General features: G+C 38.2%; 2 protein-coding genes and 1 non-coding gene across 4 annotated transcripts; 1 reads left to right on the forward strand and 2 right to left on the reverse strand.

The window, feature by feature from the left end:
* Nucleotides 1-9,757: 9,757 nt before the first annotated feature.
* Nucleotides 9,758-13,426, reverse strand: LOC104119766 (uncharacterized). 2 transcript variants are annotated; one of them, XM_009631347.4, is made up of 2 exons: nt 13,054-13,426; nt 9,758-10,307 (listed from the first exon to the last, which is right to left on the reverse strand). In XM_009631347.4, exons 1-2 carry the CDS (start codon nt 13,331-13,333, stop codon nt 10,099-10,101), a joined length of 489 nt encoding a protein of 162 aa, XP_009629642.1. In that variant the 5' UTR covers nt 13,334-13,426; the 3' UTR covers nt 9,758-10,098. The 2 variants fall into 2 exon arrangements, with proteins under 2 accessions (XP_009629642.1, XP_009629641.1); XM_009631346.4 differs by having other exon boundaries at nt 9,758-10,316.
* Nucleotides 13,427-13,870: 444 nt separating this feature from the next.
* On the forward strand, nt 13,871-13,944 carry TRNAV-CAC (transfer RNA valine (anticodon CAC)). Its single transcript has one exon. It is a non-coding gene; the product is annotated as a tRNA-Val (tRNA).
* A 509-nt stretch (nt 13,945-14,453) lies between these two features.
* On the reverse strand, nt 14,454-18,302 carry LOC104119768 (voltage-dependent chloride channel 1, chloroplastic-like). The gene is made up of 4 exons (XM_009631348.4): nt 17,487-18,302; nt 16,162-16,329; nt 15,722-15,928; nt 14,454-15,026 (listed from the first exon to the last, which is right to left on the reverse strand). Exons 1-4 carry the CDS (start codon nt 18,186-18,188, stop codon nt 14,850-14,852), a joined length of 1,254 nt encoding a protein of 417 aa, XP_009629643.1. The 5' UTR covers nt 18,189-18,302; the 3' UTR covers nt 14,454-14,849.
* Nucleotides 18,303-18,926: the final 624 nt, after the last annotated feature.

Here is an 18,926-nt window from a genome sequence, read left to right on the forward strand (position 1 = left end):
CTCATCTGTACATATAGCTTTTTCTCGGCCTTCTTGGGGTACACCCCACACTTTTCTTTCTCACTCACTGCAACCTTTTCTTTCTCTCCCTTCACTTTCCATACAACACTAGCAGCTAGCTTCTCCCTTTTTACCCCCGTTTCTACATCCATCTCAAAAGTCACAATCTCCTTGCCCACTCTAAGCATAAGTTTTCTCTCATGTATATCTAATTTTGCTCTACCTATTACTAGGAATTGTCTTCTTAGGATGAGGGGGACCTCCTTGTTCTCTTCCATATTAACCACTATGAAATCCACAGGAATACAAACTTATCTACCAGAACTAAGACATCTTCAACTATTCCCTCAGGTATATGCGTCGTTTGGTCTGCCAGCTGCAAAGATATTGGTGCAGACCTTATCTCTCCAATCTTCTTCTCCAGCTTCTTGTAAATAGAAAGAGGCATTAAATTAGTTAAGGCACCAGAATCACATAGACTTATCAAAATTAGTAGTGCCTAAAGAGCAAGGTATGGTAAAACTCCCTAGATCTCCACACTTTTATGGGAGTTTGTTTTGCAATATTGCACTGCAATGCTCTGTGAGCTTGACCACTGAGGTCTCTTTTATTTTCCTCTTCTATGCCAAGATCTCCTTCAAGAACTTAGCATACGCCGGCATTCGTGAGAGCACTTATGTGAATGGTAGGTTTACATAAACCTGTTTCAGCACATCTAAAAATCTCTCGAACTGCTTGTCCAGCTTTTCTCTACTTAGCTTTTGGGGAAAAGGCAGCGCATGCATATGTTTGCTCGCCTCAGGTTCCTCTTTTCTCGAGTTTTCTTCTTTCTTCTTTTCGACATCACTTTTCAGCTGCTCTCCGCTTTCTTTTTCATGTCTCATATATTTGTGGATTGGGGTGAGATTTTTTAACACTTGCCCACTTCTCAAAGTTACAACATTCACTGTTTTCTTGGGATTTCTTTCTGTATCAGCCGGGAGTGTTCCTGGGGCTCTCTCAAACATTAGAGTAGCTAAGTGCCCAACCTGTCTTTCCAGGCTTCGAAAAGATATACCCAATTCCTTGATAGTTGCATCATGGGCATCAAGCCTCTCATCCGTCTTGATAATGAAGGTCTTCATAAGATCTTCCATGCTGGGTTGATTCGACTGTGGAGGTTGATACTGCTGCCTCTGCTGATTTTGAAAACCTGGAGCTCCTTGTTCTTGGAATCTGGGGTTGCTTTGTTGCTATGCATTTGCAGTAACCCCAAGTGAACTCCATGAAAAACTGGGGTGCTTCTGACCCATTGCATTAAAATTATAGTTCCCTAAAACATTCACTTCCTCAGTTGAAGCTTGACACTCATGAATAGGGTGTCCTCTTCCACATATATCACAAGCTGCGTGGTGCACATTTTGCATCGAAGCTACAGTTAGCTTTCGTATTTCCTTAGCCATAGCATCAAGATGTACTTGCACAGCTGTAGTAGCATCAACTTGGTGAACACCGGTTGATTTTCTTCTTTCTGGCCTTCGATCATGGCCCTCGAGCTGAGCCTCATCCTGGCTTCGACCCTGGTTGTCGATTTCTGGGCTCACAGTAGAAGAAAATTGCAACAGCTTTTTTAAATCCAACTTTTGATCCGTTAACCATTCGAAACACACCCGAGGCCCTCGGGACCTCAACCAAATATACCAAAAAGTCCTAAAACATCATACGAACTTATTTGAAACCTCAAATCACATAAAACAATGCTAAAATTACGAATCATGCTCCAATTCAAGCTTAATTTCACTACGAACTTCCAAATAAAATTTCGATCACGCTCCTAAGTACAAAATCACCATACGGAGCTGGGGGAATCATCAAAATTCTATTTCGGGGTGGTATGCACATAATTCGACATCCGGTCACTATTTGACTTAAGCTTTTTAAAACCTTTAATTTTTTATCAAAGTTCCATATCTCGGGCTAGGGACCTCGGAATTTGATTCCGGACATACGCCCAAGTCCCAATTCACGATACGGACCTACCAAAACTGTCAAAATACTGATCCGAGTCCGTTTTCTCAAAATGTTGACCAAAGTCAACTTAGTTGAGTTTTAAAGCTCTAATTCACATTTTAATCCATTTTTCACATAAAAACTTTTCGAAAAATCTTATGGACTGCGCACGCAAGTCGAGTAATGATAGATAGTGCTTTTCGAGATCTTAGAACACATAATTAATTATTAACTTTAAAGATGATATTTTGGGTCATCACATTCTCCACCTCTAAAACAAACATTCGTCCTCGAACGAAGTTAGAAAAAGTACCTGAGCTGGTGAATAAGTGTGGATAAAAGTTGCGCATATCATGCTCGGTCTCCCAAGTCGCCTCCTCGACCGGATGACCCCTCCACTGAACCTTCACGGAAGCAATGTTCTTTGACCTCAGCTTTCGAACCTGCCTCTCCAAAATAGCCACTGGTTCCTCAATATAAGATAGATCCTTGTCCAACCAAATCGAACTAAAGTCTAACACATGAGACGGATCACCGTGATATTTTCGAAGCATAGAAATATAGAATACCGGATGAACTACAGAGAGGCTAGGTGGTAGTGCAAGTCTGTAAGCCACCTCTCCAACTCTCTCAAGAATGTCAAAAGGCCCAATAAATCGATATCATTAAAATCATCTATTGGGTTTTCTTGATTTAAAATGGGAGAAAGGGGTACATTTCTCCTAGCTTGGGGCCTAACATTATTTTCCCTTCTAAGTTCAGCTATTGTATCATTTTGCTCAGCAATGGTGTCCCTCATCTCTTAGAGTTGCAAATTCCACCTTTCGAATTGTTGATGCATAGCTTGAAAGGTAAAATTATTTCTTGCTTTGATTTCGGCTTCTTGAAGAACCCTTCGTTCATCATCACTACTTGTATGTGACATCTTAAATAATTAAACTGTATCAGAAAATTGAATTTTTCCTCAATTGTTCTCACACACACTTTGCCTTTTTTTTTTCTCGAAATAACCTTTGAACGAAATACTTTGTAGATTTATAGTTAAACCCAACTCGTATAAAGTTCTTAGTAGTAAAATATAAATTTTTGGAGAACAAATGAAAGAAAAACCAAATTCTAGAACTATTAGGCTCGGTTGAAACAAGACATGAACAAAAAGGAAATGATTATATATTTAGATTAGAAAGAGTAAGAAAAATTAAATTTTTGTCTTATCTTTGAAATATGGGATCCCCTCTTCTTGTTTCCTTTGATAGTTTTTGGAAACAAATTAGATACAAAAGAAAGTTCATAGAGAGCAAGCAATTTTTTTTAAAAAAATTGATTTTTGTTTTTTTGTTTTGTTTTTTTTTTTTAACTTATTTTTTTTTTCCGCTCTTAGTATTCAAGAAATCTCCAGAATTATCAAGAACGAAACCTTGATAGAACCGCTCTGATACCACTTGATAACGACAAGGTCGGGAATCCAAACTAGAGTAAGAATTTGAAAAGTAAATGCGGAAGCAATAACAATAAGGAATTGAACAACTAGAACTAAAGGGCAGAAAATAAAGGATATGGGAAAATTCAAGGAAAGAATTCCAAGAACTTCCAAGAACGCAAGTTCTATAGCCTTGACAAGATCAAAGCAACAACGTCTTGATTTATTGAAGAAATCAAACGCCTTTACTTAAAAGCAAATCAAAACAATAGATTCGGATCTTGACCGCTTTACGAGTAACTTGAGACAACAATTAATAACTAGTATTAATCGCCTTCTAAGAATACCACAAAGGAATCAAAGATATCACAATAGAGAAGTAATCTTACTACCTTGAACTATGAACTAGTAAAGGTTGAAAGATAAATCTCAAAGCACAAGTAACAAAAGTTCAAAAGAACTCTCAAAGTATTATATACTTAATCAATAATGAAGTATCTCAATGAATGAGAAGAACTCCTTATTTATAGGAGTACTAAGGCACAAAAAGTCCTTAAAATTAGGTAGGGTGGTTGTTAAGGCATAAAAAGTTATTACAATTAGGTAGGGTGATTGCTAAGGAGTAAGAAAAGTCATTACAATTAGGTGGGGGCGGCCAAATCCCTTTGGGGCAGATTTGGACCTTAAAACTACTAGTTTGGGCCATTGATTTGGACTCCAATTGGGCTCCCTTTGAAACACCCCCTTTGGACCTCTTTTAAGCTCATTTTGAGCCCCTTTGGTGGACTTCAAGGGTTGATTTGGTGGCCCAATCTTCCTCCTCTTGGACTTCAATTTGGATCACCAAATAATTATAAAACTTGGATAATTCATCTACTTTGGGCTTGAGCTCTTCCTCTACAATTAAAAGCTTCTTTATTTGCGATTGAAGTCCAGCAACCTTAGAGTGCAACTCTTTAGCTTGAGATCTTGTAAATGGCCTTGGAGCTTCCAAAGTTCTATCCTTGTCCTTGATGATATCAGGACTACCCACAAGGCCCAAAGGCAACAGAGATTAAAATTCAAACTATCTATTTAGCTTGAAAGGCCATTTTGCTTCAAAAGGAAGAAAGATTTATATTTACAAATTTTTTGTACAGAGGCGGCTACTGTGCCAAAAGGAAGTTCTTTATACAAAAACCGAAAGCGGAATCCAAAGAACGCAGCAAACGGCCTAAGGCCCTAAATGACTCAATCTTCATCGGAGGCCGTATTCTCGGCATCGTCCTCATCTTCAGACTCCCCCGAGTCATCGGAGTCCTCCTCAGGAAAAGCCAACCTTCGAGCTTTGTTCTCCTCCGCCCTGGCAACTTCAATCTCAGTCCCAATATCAAAGCCCTGAGCTCTAACCTCCTCGAGAGCTTCTCTCCGAGCTTGCCATTTTGCATGTTCGACCATGCTCTCAGCTTTGGCTTGGTTAACCTCGACATCGATCCTGAACTGAGCCACTTTGGCATCAGCTCTTTTATTGGCTTCGATCACCTCAGATCTGTCCACTTCAAATTCTTTTGCCAAATCTGTTTTATTTGAAGTGGCCAAATCTAACCGATGCTGAAGCTCTTTCATCTTCTCGATCTGCCCCGAAGCATTTTCTTTCGCAGATCGAAGCTGGGCATCAGACAGCTCCAACTGAGCTTGAACGATTTCCTTTTTCGAGGCAAGGATATCCATACACTTTTTAAATTCTTCTGCCTCGGCCATTAGCGTATCTACCTGTGAGTTAAGCCGTCAAATCTGCTTGATCCTCTGCCGAACCTGTAGAATCGAATCGTTAGTAGTTATCTCTTTTTCATCTTCACTATCATGGAACATTCAGAATACCTGCTCAGTCATCTCCTCAAGCTCTTCCCGAGCCGCTGTCAAATCTGCTCGATGTTTTTCACTAAGGAGCTTGTACGAGTTGCTCTTCTCAGTGAGGCTCCGAACCTCGGCATCATGCTCCTCCCGGATTCGAAGAAAGGCCTCGTGATGCAACATTGAAGCCTACAAACAAAAGTAGAAACATTAGAATTACCTACAACTTTACGTGTAAAAGAAGCGGCAAAAACACCATCGGAGTTACCCGATTCAAAGCATGTTGGGCCTCGTTGAAGAGACAGGCGAGCCCCACCGCATTCATCACTGATTGATATTTTTCGGTCACCAAAGACTGAAGGTAACTGGTAATCCCCACAGGGGAGGAAAAAATTCGGGTATCCACAGGTACAGAGAGCACTATCTTTTGCCTTCGATCGGGATCAATACTCGGGGCTGGAAATTCGTCCACCTGTTTATGAATCGATGAAGGCTCGGTAGAACCCGACCACGACACTTTTTTGGGTACCGGCATTTCACCAAAACTGGTAACCTCCTCCGAGGCACCCGACTCGAACCCCTCCAGAAAACCGTGTATATCAGCTGACCCCTGAATACCCTCATAGGACCGATCCTCTAACATGACGGCCTCTTGAATCATGGCATCCGAAATCTGAGGGGATCCGCCAATGTCAACTATCCCGAACTCATCCCTTAAAATGTCTTCTACTGCCCAAGAAGACCCACCCTCAGTGTCCCTTTCAATCATCTTAGCTCGAGGAGGGATAATCTCAGCTTCTTCTTGTTCCGGGATTATGGCCAAGGTTCCCTGATTTGCTTCCACCAAATTGGAAGATTGTTGAATCACAACATTAGCCCGTACGCAGGCTAAATTCTCCTCTCCTTCTTCGGGCTCATCCCTTAAATGGTGGGCCACTTCTGAAGACATAACACCAGAGCCCCCTTTCGGCTTTCGAGATCTCTTAGCCGGTTTCTTCTTTTCCGAGCTCGGGGAGCCCGATACGTCTTTTCTCTTCCTTTATTTTACCTGCTTCAGGACAGGAACTTCTTCGCCATCAGATGGGGACCTCATGACTACATCTTTCCCGAGTCTTACAAAAGGGAAAAGGGAGATTTATCATACAAACCGATGAAGAGATAAATCGACAAAAAGATTTACCATGACTGTGGGCCTCCCATCGACCCTTTGATAATTTAACCCAAGCACGCTCGACGTACGGTCTCTGCAACACCAGACTTTTGACCCATTGTTTAAGATCCGGGATCGGTTTCCGGCATTTGAGCTACGTCTGTGATAAGAAAAGAAAAATGGATCAACAAAATAAAAGGCAATCACAAGATCAAAATGGGCAAAGAGAAAATATTTACTCACGGCTCATATTTCATTTCTCGAGAAATGGCAAGTCATCGGCAGGGATCAAGTCCGAGGTTTTGATTCGAACAAAACGGCCCATCCAACCCCGATCCCGAGTCTCGTCTATGCTCGAGAATGGCGCTTTGGTTGCTCGGCGAGCAAGCTTGATCAACCCTCCTCGATAAAGTCGGGGACTGTAAAGGCGCATAAGATGATCGAGGGTGAAGATACGCCCGTCGACCTTGCTCGAGAAATATCGAAGAAGAATCACTATCCTCCAAAAGGAAGGGTGGATTTGGCCGAGGGTCACATCGTACCTCTTACAAAAGGCAATGATGACAGGGTCTAGAGATCCCAACGTGAAAGGATAAGTGTAAACACTTAAGAACCCTTCGACATGGGTAGTAATTGATTCATCAGGCGATGGTATTACTACGAGTTTATTATCCCAATTGCATTCTTGTATGACTTTATCGAGAAATTTTTCGGTAATTGAACATTGGTACCTCGACATCGGCTCACACCGACCCGGTATCAGAGAAGGCTTTTCAATTTTAAAATCACCTACAGTCGAACACCCTACCGAAACGAATTCCTCAGGGCGGGGATCTTTCACATCCTCGCCACCAGCAAGTCGAGATGAAGAAGCGGTCTCTTTTTACGAAACAATTTTAGATGATTTTGCCATTTAAAATTTCGTGAACAAAGAACGAGAGTATTTGGTGTTTTAAGAAAGAATTTGCAGTAAAACTCACAGATTTGCAGGCAGAAAACTTAGAAAAGACGAAAAGGAACTTAGAAAATTTGGAGGATTGAAGACGTAAAAGTGATGAATGGTGGAAGGAAATGCTATTTATAGATTAAAGCAATGACAGTTCAATATCAGCGGCGGCCGATCACCGTCTGACACACATTAAATGCCTCGGTAAAAACGAGCCGATGGGACAGCTATCACATACGTCATGGTCGGGATCGATGTAAACGTCAGCATATATCTGCTCGAGCTGTTGGGAAATCATATCATTTCTCGCCACATCCTTTTCCCAGAAACGAGGGGACTATCTGTGTACGGTCAAAACCGTTTGACTCAGTCGTACGGACTGGTCGAGACGATGATGTTTCGATCAAAGGGTATCTGCATGACAAGCTCGGCCGAGGTCCGAAGTAAGGGCGTCGAGCTTCGAGCTATAAGACCGATCAATGACAAGCTTGGTATCATTATCGAGCTCATATCCAAATCGAACTACGAGGCAAGGCGGAGATTATCGAAGATGCCTAGACCGACCAACACTCATTCCGAATATCGAGACCCCAAGTCAGAATCGAGCTCGAACCAAGACTGGGGGCTCGATCCAATACCGAGCTCGAGCCAGTATCGAGCTCGCAGACAAGAGTCGTTGCAACCACACTATGGGAGAGAATCTTGGCAGAAATCAAGGAAAAGACAATTTATCGTGGGACCTCCACTACATATTTTTATTATTATAGAAAAAGTAGGATCCCTCTAATATAAAAGGGGGATGTTAACACATTTACGGGGGCGGTTGCCTGGTTGATGAACATTTCCTTTTCTCTGTTTCATATTTCATTCCATTTTGCTAAGAAGATAAATTCTCTCTACAATTTGTATCAAGTTATATCACGTGTCCTTAAAACTATACATAAATTTAACTCTATCCGATTTTCGGGTAAACACTACTATTAGTCAGATGTATGAAATATAGTAGTAATGTTTGCATCAAAATATTGGAAGATGTGTACTCTATCATGAACCTAATTAGCATTTTGGAGAAAAAGGAAAGAAGTATTTTTAAGTTTTGTATTTATCTAATGTATGTGGTTTTAATTAGATGAAAAGTTAATGGTTGGACAAAGTTGTAATCTTTCCGTTTAAAGTTGATTTTTTTGTCACAAAAAAAGTACTACTACATACTAAATTGGGACGTGGATAAAATTATTTACTACATTCAGTTCCAAAGTTATAGGGCTTTCTTTTCGTTTTAAGACTTTCAAGAAGTGTTCGACAAACGTTTAAGAGAAAACTGTACTATGTGTCACTTCAAAATTTTAATAGCCCATATTTTCTTCTATTGACACGAAATGATTCTCCAGTTCAAACACATTACATCTAATAGTCCGAAATGTCTATTTTGTATTTTGTTTGTATTGTGACAGTCTATTTAGTATATTTTTTGTATAGTGACAGTCTATTGTATATAAATTGTACAGTGACAGTCTATTTTGTATATTTTTTATATAATGACAGTCTATTGTATATAAATTGTGTAGTGACAGTCTATTATATATATATATTGTATAGTGAAGACTATGCATGAGATAAAAAATTAAAAATTTAAAAAGCAAAATACTTCAAAAATAATACTAAAATCTATTTTTGGAAATTGAAAGGACGAAGGCAACAACTGCAGAAATGGACGCTACAATTCACGTTTGAATTTCCAAAATTCCAACTCCCAAAACCCACCAAACAATTCTAGTCCTCTTTCTTCCTTCTTTCTCCTCTGACTTCGATCGAGGACCCATTTTCCTTCCCCTTTCCTCCGAAACCCTAATTTCAAACCCCCAAATCTCTATACATATATCAATTTAATTCAATCTACACACATATAGATACATAGAGCCAGGTTGAAAGAGAAAGGAAGGAAAATAGAGAGAGAGAGAAAGAGAGAAGAGTTGATGGCGGCGACTATAGAAGGACAAGATAGGGTTCTTGCTGCAGCTCAATATTGTGTTTCCATGATAGTTGGGTTTGTCAATTTCAGTGGCTAGCCGCTAGAATTAGTTTTGGACTATAAAATGTATATTGTAATTTATGGCTATCAATTGTCATTAGCTTTTCCCGGATGGCTAGAAGTGACAATAGCTCAACGTTTAACTTGTAATATTGTTGTATACAATATTCACAACTTTTTAAGAGTTTAAATTCATTTAACTATTTTCGTAACAACTAAACTTGCTTTGTACTAATATTCAGGGTGCAGATTTCGATAATCATCTACACTGTAACTTCATGAATAAATAGTACTATTTAGCTGTCCTAAATAATTTCTGAATTAATTCAGTAATGTCAATGTTTTGCACAGTTTGGAGTTCAAACTTCAAAGCTTTTGCTCAGCACATGCCCAACAGCAACAATAACTGAAATTCTATCCGAGGATACAGAATAAGGTTTGTACAATGTAGCACCACAAGAATCATAACCTCTAACTAAATGGATTACTCTACATGTTTTCATCTCATCATCATAACCTAACCCTAACACTACTAAGAAATTCCTATCATACAAACTAACTAATGATTCAATTAAGTACAGAAAGAAAGTGTTCCCCGACTATGTTAGATCTATGTCAATGAATACTTCTCTGGAAGACATTTCACGAGTTCTGCAGCAGGCAAAGCTGTTAAATATACTAGTAATAAACGGAACGTTCTATACCATACCAAGCAGATCCAGCAGGGCTTATCCGCTAGTTCTTTTCCTTTTAAAGGCAGGATGAATGGTTTTTTTGTTCGGCTGTAGTTTGTCAATCCTTGCCATACATTCCTTCCTCCTGTTCAATACAACAGGTAAGGCGGATCCAATACTTGATATCTTCTGTTTAAGGAGCTGCACTTTCTCAGCTTGTTTCTGCACCTCTTCAGCTAAGGGGGCACCACGTTGACTAGGCCCTGCAACGGCTGTGACAGCGATCAGGATATTAATTACAAAGAAAACGATTCTGTAAATTCACAAGTTTACTGAAGTATCAACACAAGGACATCGATCTTTGCATGTATGGAGTTAAAACTCTACAGGCATTTTTTAAGGTTCCCACTAATGACAAAGTTAAAACCTTACAAAGGAAACTGTATTAAGTGCACTTAGCTCCTAATGACGCGTCTCTTGCAGAAATACAGGATAAGGCTGCGTACAATAGACACTTGTGGTCCGTCCCTTTCACGGACCTCGCGCATGGCGGGAGCTTAGTGCACCGGGATGTCCTATAGCTCCTAATGACGCTGTGAGTATGTCTCTGGCCTTGTAGCTCTCAAGCAAAAGTAAGCAATCGTTCTTTTTAAAGGTAAAGCAAAAGTAAGTACTCATATTGAACTGAAAGAAGATTGCGTGATTCCTTTTTCCTTTTATTACAGTAGAGATCCCACATTGAAATAGTCAACAATTGTTCAACGGTTAAAAGGTTACATATATACAATCTCGGGCTTACACTTTCCAGGGAATCACGACAAAAGCTTATTAGGTATCTATCCTAGTAGGTGGAACCAGATAATTATCTTGTTGATTTTGCGCTTCCTAATGTTCTTCATATAATACATGAGCTTATTTTTCTTAAGGTCTGTGTTTTGCGCTTCCTAATGTTCTTCGTATAATACATGAGCTTATTGTTCTTAAGGTCTGTGTGATCTTTTACCACTACCCCTATAATACTGTTTCAGAATTTTATCGTCCAACTTAAAACAGTTAACCAGGAAATCTTCCAGATCAGAAGTACCTCTAGTTTTTAAAACTGGGAGAACTTCACTCTGCCAAAAGTTGACAATCAAAAGAGACAAATATCTAGGGATGGTTCATTATTTCTAAAGGTACTGGTCCAAAATAATTGAAAAGGAGAAAGGGTTTATCAAAAAGGACAATCAGGGCACACCATACAAAAAGGAGGAAAAGCACATCAGGAAATGCAACCCTGTTCTGAAAAAATTACAGACAGTTAAAAAAACTACTTCCACTATTATCAAGAGGTACTAAAATAATAAAACAGCACGTACTCCTGCTAAGATAATGCGAAGACCATTTATTTAGTAACAAACCCTTCAACATTTATGAAAAGGGAAAAAACGAAGAGGAAAACTAGTCACTCAACAAAGGATTGTTGCAAAGGAGCCTTATCTCCAGATAGTTTTGCACCCACCTGCATTATGATGGAACCTGGTCATAAACCATATTACAAACTTCATAATTTTTTTTAAAAAATTATTATGTTTAAACTTCCCTTTCATCCTTAGCTTATATTGTTGGGGGAGGCGGGAGAAGTAGTTGTTTTTACTAATCTCTTTTTATAATCATTTTATGTGCAGCGTTTGTTAGTGTGACATGGTTTTATGTTTGCACAAAATTTCAATTAAGATGGCAATACTCTTTTTTTTTCAATCATCGTGAACTCCAGAATGTGAGAATAATGGAAAATTCATGTTCATATAATAGCTTAACTCGATAGGTCAAGCTAAACCACAAACTATCCTTCAGTACACAGCAATAGGTACATGGCTTAAGCTGCTTAACTAGTTTGGTGGCCTCAATATATCAAGCTAGAACCACACACTAACCTTCTATACAATAACATAGGTGACATGAATAACTAGTTTGGGTGCTTCAGGCCTGCATCCTACATCAGAATACTAGATTCGACATAAGAAAGCAAGAATGAGCTCTCACTTCAATGGAGAAGCCTATGACACCACAGTAGTTCACAGCACTGCAAGTTCACCGATGTGTTAACCAACTAATAGAAGGTCTAAGTGAAAAGAGAAAGAAGTTCCAAGTGTTAAGATAGAAGGACTCCTTTTTACCATAATGTACGAGTTTCAAAGCATGACATGGGTCCAAGTTCAATGTCCACAATAATGATGTCGCCCCAAGTCTTCTATCTACCTATGACCTCCTCAAAGGCTCAAACTCAGTGTAGAATATTTATACAGTGTCTGGAGTCTGGACTCCCCGCTGACACCAAATTTTGACAACTTCCCTTGGATCAATAGCTCGCATAATAATAACATGATATCTAAAAAGTTTATCTATAAGAGATGGGGTTTTAGTTTATACTGAACTAGGATCGACAAATTTCTTTCTTTATAAGGTAAGGATAGACAATTTCATATTCGCAAGGAAACACTAGATCCTCTTTCAATTCATTGCACCATTCTCTACAATGTGCTTCTAAGACAGTTTGATAGTCGTGGTCTTCTTTAATTCTGAAATTACTTCATATGTAAAAAATGGAGAAAAATATCAAGGGTGTAACCCAGCAGTTGATAAGACTGCAGGAGACCAAGGTTCAAATCCTAGAACAAACAAAAAAGGCAGAAGCTGCAAGTTGGCATTTTCTCATAACTGATGCTAGAAATGGAAAATTTTGAGCAACTGTATGAGTGAAATAATGGAGTTCAGCTTTTACTTTTTTCTTTCTATTTTTTTTGGATATCACACAAAAATGTGATTCAAGAATGTTTGTTTACAAAGTGTATATCTTATTAAGAGAAATAACGGGTCATACAAGGAATTAACTCTGATAATTTTTAACTATTGCACTCTATACGTCATTTCATTACAACACTAAATAATTTGCCGTTTAATAACACTGCGAATCTAAAAAAATAAAATATGCCAATGGATTAGAAAAAGAGAACCCTAGAAACATACCGGAGGTGAGTGGGTCACTGGAGCAGCCAGGTTGAGATTCGGATCCCGCATAAGAAACGGGTCTTTGAGCAACAAGAAGGGAAGCGAGAGTAGTTTTAAGCTGATGCGGAAGTGTGGTTCTGAGCTCCAAAATTCTCTCAGCGGTTTGGTTAATTCCTTCTTCCAGTTCTCTTACTTCTTCTTCCAGTTGCCTTTCTGCTTCGTCTACCTCCAATTCGTTGTCGTTTTGGACTAGGGATTCTGCCTGATTTTGCTGCTGCTGCGCTCTGCTCGTTTCCATTACTTGCTGGAGAGAGAGGGGGAGGGAAAGAATTGAAGATAGAGAGTGAAGTGAAAATTTTGAATGTTGAAAAACAAAAAGAAAACTAGAATAGTTAGAGGTCCACTTTGTAAGCCGCAGTTTTAAGGAATAAAACGTTAAGGGGTTGTTTGGTTTTAACACACAGTTATGTTAGTTATATTGCGATTAGTTATATTGATACAAGTTATGATGAAATTAATTATACTTAAATTATTTTTATTGATTATTTGGTACGTTGTATTAATTTTAATACCGCTAATTTTACTATTTTATTCTGAGATTATTATTCCATCCTACTACGACACATATACTAAATAAGGGATAAAGACAATTCTAAATTTTTATCACAAAATTATTTTTGTTTATCTATAATATGAAACGACCCCAAGGGGTGTACTTCGTTCAAAATGTTTGAAATGAGGAGGAGCTGGAGATAATTAGTGAGAGCAGCATCAACCTAGAAACCCATCTGGTTTTTCTTTGCTATCATTTTTCCTTTTTTTTACTAACATCAAAGTCTGGGTGGTGTAGTTGGTTATCACGCTAGTCTCACACACTAGAGGTCCCCGGTTCGAACCCGGGCTCAGACATTATCTTTTTTGCCTTCTCAGACATTTACTGGCATGCTTATATTAGTTGATTTGTTAATATTATGATTTAACTTTTTTCGTACCACACATACTTCTACCAAAGTTTCTCACATAAGCTGGGAGAGGAAGTCATGAAGTGTGGAGGATAAAACTCAAAACTGCTACAAGAATATGATACAGTTCTTGTTTATTCTACCTAGGAGCCACAAAATTATTATGTTCTTTCATCTAAAGTTCCAGGGCTGTACAACCACGATTCATATTATATCACCAAAAATATGAAAGTTGAGTTTTTCAATCTAAGTCTGAACAAGTTGACATCAAGCACATCTGCAGGGAGCATTCCTCTGGGAGGATACTTCTCACAAGATATATAGTGATCTAATTTTTACAGCCCTGGAACTTTAGATGAAAGAACATAATAATTTTGTGGCTGCTAGGTAGAATAAACAAGAATTATCATATGAGGGATGTCCTTAGGCTACTGGAAATAGTAGGAGACAGGCAGCTATTGTAACACCACAGTATTAACAGTCAAAACTACAATCTTCTCCTCGAAAAGAGAAGCGCGATGAAAATTGCTTCCTGAGTCATGTCTCTTCTACTATATTACAAAGAGTACATGTTTCTCATGAGGTTATACACAAGATGATACATGCTTTTGTATATGTGGGTGCATTCTGTAAGCCAATTTTGAAGTCATTGAATATATAAGTTGTACTTCAAGTGTTTTATTTTTTCTAGAACAAATACTTTCTACCAACTCTATATTTACACATTTGGGATAGAAATAAGTCATGTATTGGGAGCACCCTCTTTCTGTACAGTAGCTGAAGTCATGATAGAGAAAATGCTCTATACACATACTTCAGTCTTTCGTTTAAGTCGTAGTACTTTCTATCATCCTATGAGGTTGGCCAACCATTTTGGGAATGTTCACTGAAACGTCTCTTTCTTTTGGCACTTAATCTTTCTTGAATCTTCTTCTCGTTTGCCATTGATTCTTGGATGTTGTCGTGAACAAGCTGACAGAGCTCATCAAGTGCAAGCATCGGAAATGGCTCCTCGATAAGGACACCAACCTGCAAAAATGGACATCCTAGTTTTGGTCAAATGTGAATTAACTGATATTATCTGTCATCCTCTACGCCCCCCCCCCCCCTGTCCAGAAGGTTACCAACCAAGCTGTGACCTCAGTATTGGGGGGCAGTGTCAATGCTCCAATCAAATAGAAATCTTCAACTGTGTTTCTCTCCTCTTTATTTTTATTATTATACTTTTGGGGGGAATTTCAAATAGAAAACCAAGGTTACAGTATCATGAACTCCTGGAGCCTCGGACAATTCATCAGATACTCTATGTAATAAGACCATTAAGTTTATCACTCATACATAGCAATTTAAAATGAAGATGATATCAGCTGGAATGCCCCACAAACTGAAACTTAAGATAAATAATAATATATTCGTTTCATGAGGGGAGCTAAGGGGCGGATGGGGGTTAATCCGAACACCCTTCGCTATAAGATCAAATTTTCTTTTATGTACATCTTTAGATGATGAATCCCCTTGGATTCTTTGCATGTTTACTTTTTTTATTTTTTAACCCCCTTGGTGAAAATCTTGCCTCTGCCATTGTACATATTGAAGAGTACGGCAGTTCAAGCTGTGACATTTTAATACAGTCCTGCCTTCAGACAAAGTGATCTCTACTGCAGGAAGTAGTTATATCACAAAGTATTAGTTCCTCTGGTTAATTGAAGAAAGTGAAATCTGACCTCTTCAATGCAGAATAAGGAAGCAGCACTTATGAAAGTAGCTGGAACCACAATCCAATGGCAATCATCCCAAAGTATTATAGGAAGAGTAAGATGCCAAAGGACCAAGAACCTTGAAGTCAACCGAGTGTATGAAAGCGGAATAGGTATGCCCGCGAGTTGTTCACATACACCAATACCTTCATGGAAACAAGAAATCTTTGACTCCTGCACTTTTTAAAACCACAAGTCATTAGGTCTAACTCTAAAGATTATCCTGCTAGTGACGAAATCAGTGTGATTTAGCAAGTGAAGCTCCTTCTTAAAGAGATTTCTATGTAATTTACACTGGTCTTCTAATACAGAAAAAGGGAAGAAAAAAACTAAAGCTGAAATAAATAACATGTAAGATGTAACCTTTCTACTTCATAAAAGAGTACATCTTCATCAAGAAAAATTACCAGCTGAGTCAGTTTTGTTCCCTCCAAGTGTAATGACTGAAGGCACTGAGAGATGAACCCAATGATGCAACGAGGGCGATGCTTAGAACTGAGAACTACTGCTAGATCATCAGCCTCAAGTAAGTTTTTGAGATCACTTGCTATATCCGAGCCATATGTTATGTGGCACTGCATAAAAATATTGTAATCTTAGTGTTTAATACTATGCAAGATGCAAGGAGCATTATCCCTTTGCTTATCATAGAAAATATATTTTGCTTTTAGGTGCATTACAACATGTTGAATAAAACTTATCAGTTGGAAATTAACTCAAAATACCAGATGTTCCATGTTTAGAAAGTAAAATAAGGATTTAAAGCTTCTGCGATTTTAAGGTCATTTTAGTTAATATACAACAATAATACTGAGATAGATGGCCTTTTGATGCAGTTTGACAAAGTTTCTTTTAATTATGAATGAAAATGCAGAGACAAGGTTAAATCATCAAAACAAGGAAGAATATACATAGGCCATTTGGATTTTGATAAAGCCTTAGGCCATTGAAATTTTGAATAATTCACTTAGCTCTTTTAGGCTACTTTCAGAATTCATTTGTAATTCACGGATATATTTCATATGTGAATTTCCAGTTAATAAGATATTCTCAACTATCTGATCATTGCATTAGCCAGCAGACAGCAGACTAATCCTAGTTTCACTTGTATTTAGGAGTTTAACCTAAGTTTTGTTTTCTTAATTTTTTTCTATTTCGTGACAAAACTAGTTGCAGAAATACCAAAATTCTCCCTTTATCAAAATGATCTATGAATTTCTCTCCTACACAGAGTGCAGGGACACATTGTAACCCCATAGAAAGAATCAACAACAACAACTACGTCTCAGTCCCAAAACAAAGTTGGGGTCGGCAATATGAATCCTCACTTCTTTCTTTAAGCTTAACTCATATCATCATCATGCCAGAATAAAATAAGAGTAGTAGTGAAAATAAGTTATATATATATATATATAAATATATATATAATAGTAATAATAATAAGAAAAATAGTACTAATATTTAAAGCATATTCCTAACTAGTAAGTATCACCTATATGGATCTCTTTCTTCCATTGTGTCCTATCTTTAGCTAAGTTTGCATTGATTCCTAGGATTTGTAGGTCTTTCGAGACAACTTCTTTCCATGTGATTTTAGGTCTACCTCGTCCACTTTTAACCCCATAGCAAGAGTCATTGAGCATAATTGAAGGCCTTATACAAAAAAAAAAAAATGTGTGGTTGTATGCAAAGATTTATAGCGAGCTAAGTTGATTAACTACACCAAAAATACCTTCAAGGCAACTGGAAATGCCATGATATACTGTAAAAGTGCTGCTTTGAGAACAGCATCACTCTTATCAACACAAGCAATGACCTGCCTAGCAAAATCATTGGTTCCAGCAATCACTTTAGTCCAAGCCTTCTTCCCTGTTTCAAACCTCGAGTACGATGCCTCTGTTCTAAACACTAAGAGAAGCGCCAAAGCTGGAGCTGTCAACTGATAAGGCAGTGGACTAGCTCTCAATACAGGGAATAACTCAGGCAACCAATGCATTGAAACAGCTGAATTATAACTAGCAATGACCACTGCCACTGAGGTAAAAGCTATAACCGGAGGAACCAACGATAGAATCACACGCGAATTCAAGCTCGAAAACAAGTGCCTAACATGCCTTAAAGAACTCCTATGTTGCATCCAACTTTCATGTGTGTATAAAGATCTCTTCTTTTTCATACCCTCTTCTTGAATTCTGTCAGCCCAATCAGGTATTATACGAAGAATTGAGATAAGGGCAGAAGTCGGATTTTGATTCTGTGGAGTTTGTTGAGGGCAACAACGGACTTTGAAAGTACTGAACCTGAGCTTCTTGAAGTTAAGTTTGGAAGGGAATGATTGTTGTTGTAATTTCGAAGGTGTTTTGAGGGTAAAATGGGAAGAAAAAGATGCATTGGTTGGAGATTGAATGCTGAAAAGGGTTCTTGAATTTGTCATTGATGATGGGAATTAGGGTTTAGGGTTTGGAAATGGGGGAGGAAGGTGACAACATGGGAGTGTACAAAGAGTGAAGTGAAGAGTTCTGTTAAGGATACTGGATTAGGTAGTTGGTATTTGGTAACGGTTAATTTGTGAATCTCGTTTTTTCACTTGTTCCAAGATTATGAATTAAAAAAATGAAAAAAATGGAATTGTTGGTGTCACAGCAAGGTGAGTCAATGTCTATGGCCCATTTTTAGCTTGCACAATTGATTTGGTATTTGACTCGATTGAACTAGTCGTCAAATATAAGGGTGTGCATAACTTTGGTATATAAAAATCCTGGTGATTTGCGTGCTTTGGAGTTACGTTTAAGGGTCGTTTAGTTTCTTATTAACTGTTTGGTACTCTTGTAATGCAGGTAGTTTAGCGTAAAAGTTATCCCAGGATTAACTAATATTCTAAATTAAATATGGGATAAAGTTAATTCCAAACTTTATTCCGATATTAACTAATAACCCAAACCAAATGTAGTATAACATTAATCCCAAATTTTATCCCAGGATTATTATCCTTATTCCATGTACCAAACACCCTATTAATCCTGATATTGTGCTTTATCCTGGGATAACTTATGTTAAGATTATTATTCCACCATCTGGCAGGTATAATTATCTTGGTACTATTTTTAATCATGTGATAACTTATCCAGGATTAGTAATCACACAAGGGATAAGAGGGTACTAAATTTTTATC

The sequence above is a fragment of the Nicotiana tomentosiformis genome, chromosome 5, assembly GCF_000390325.3.
Source record: "Nicotiana tomentosiformis chromosome 5, ASM39032v3, whole genome shotgun sequence".
NCBI classification, from domain to species: Eukaryota; Viridiplantae; Streptophyta; class Magnoliopsida; order Solanales; family Solanaceae; genus Nicotiana; species Nicotiana tomentosiformis.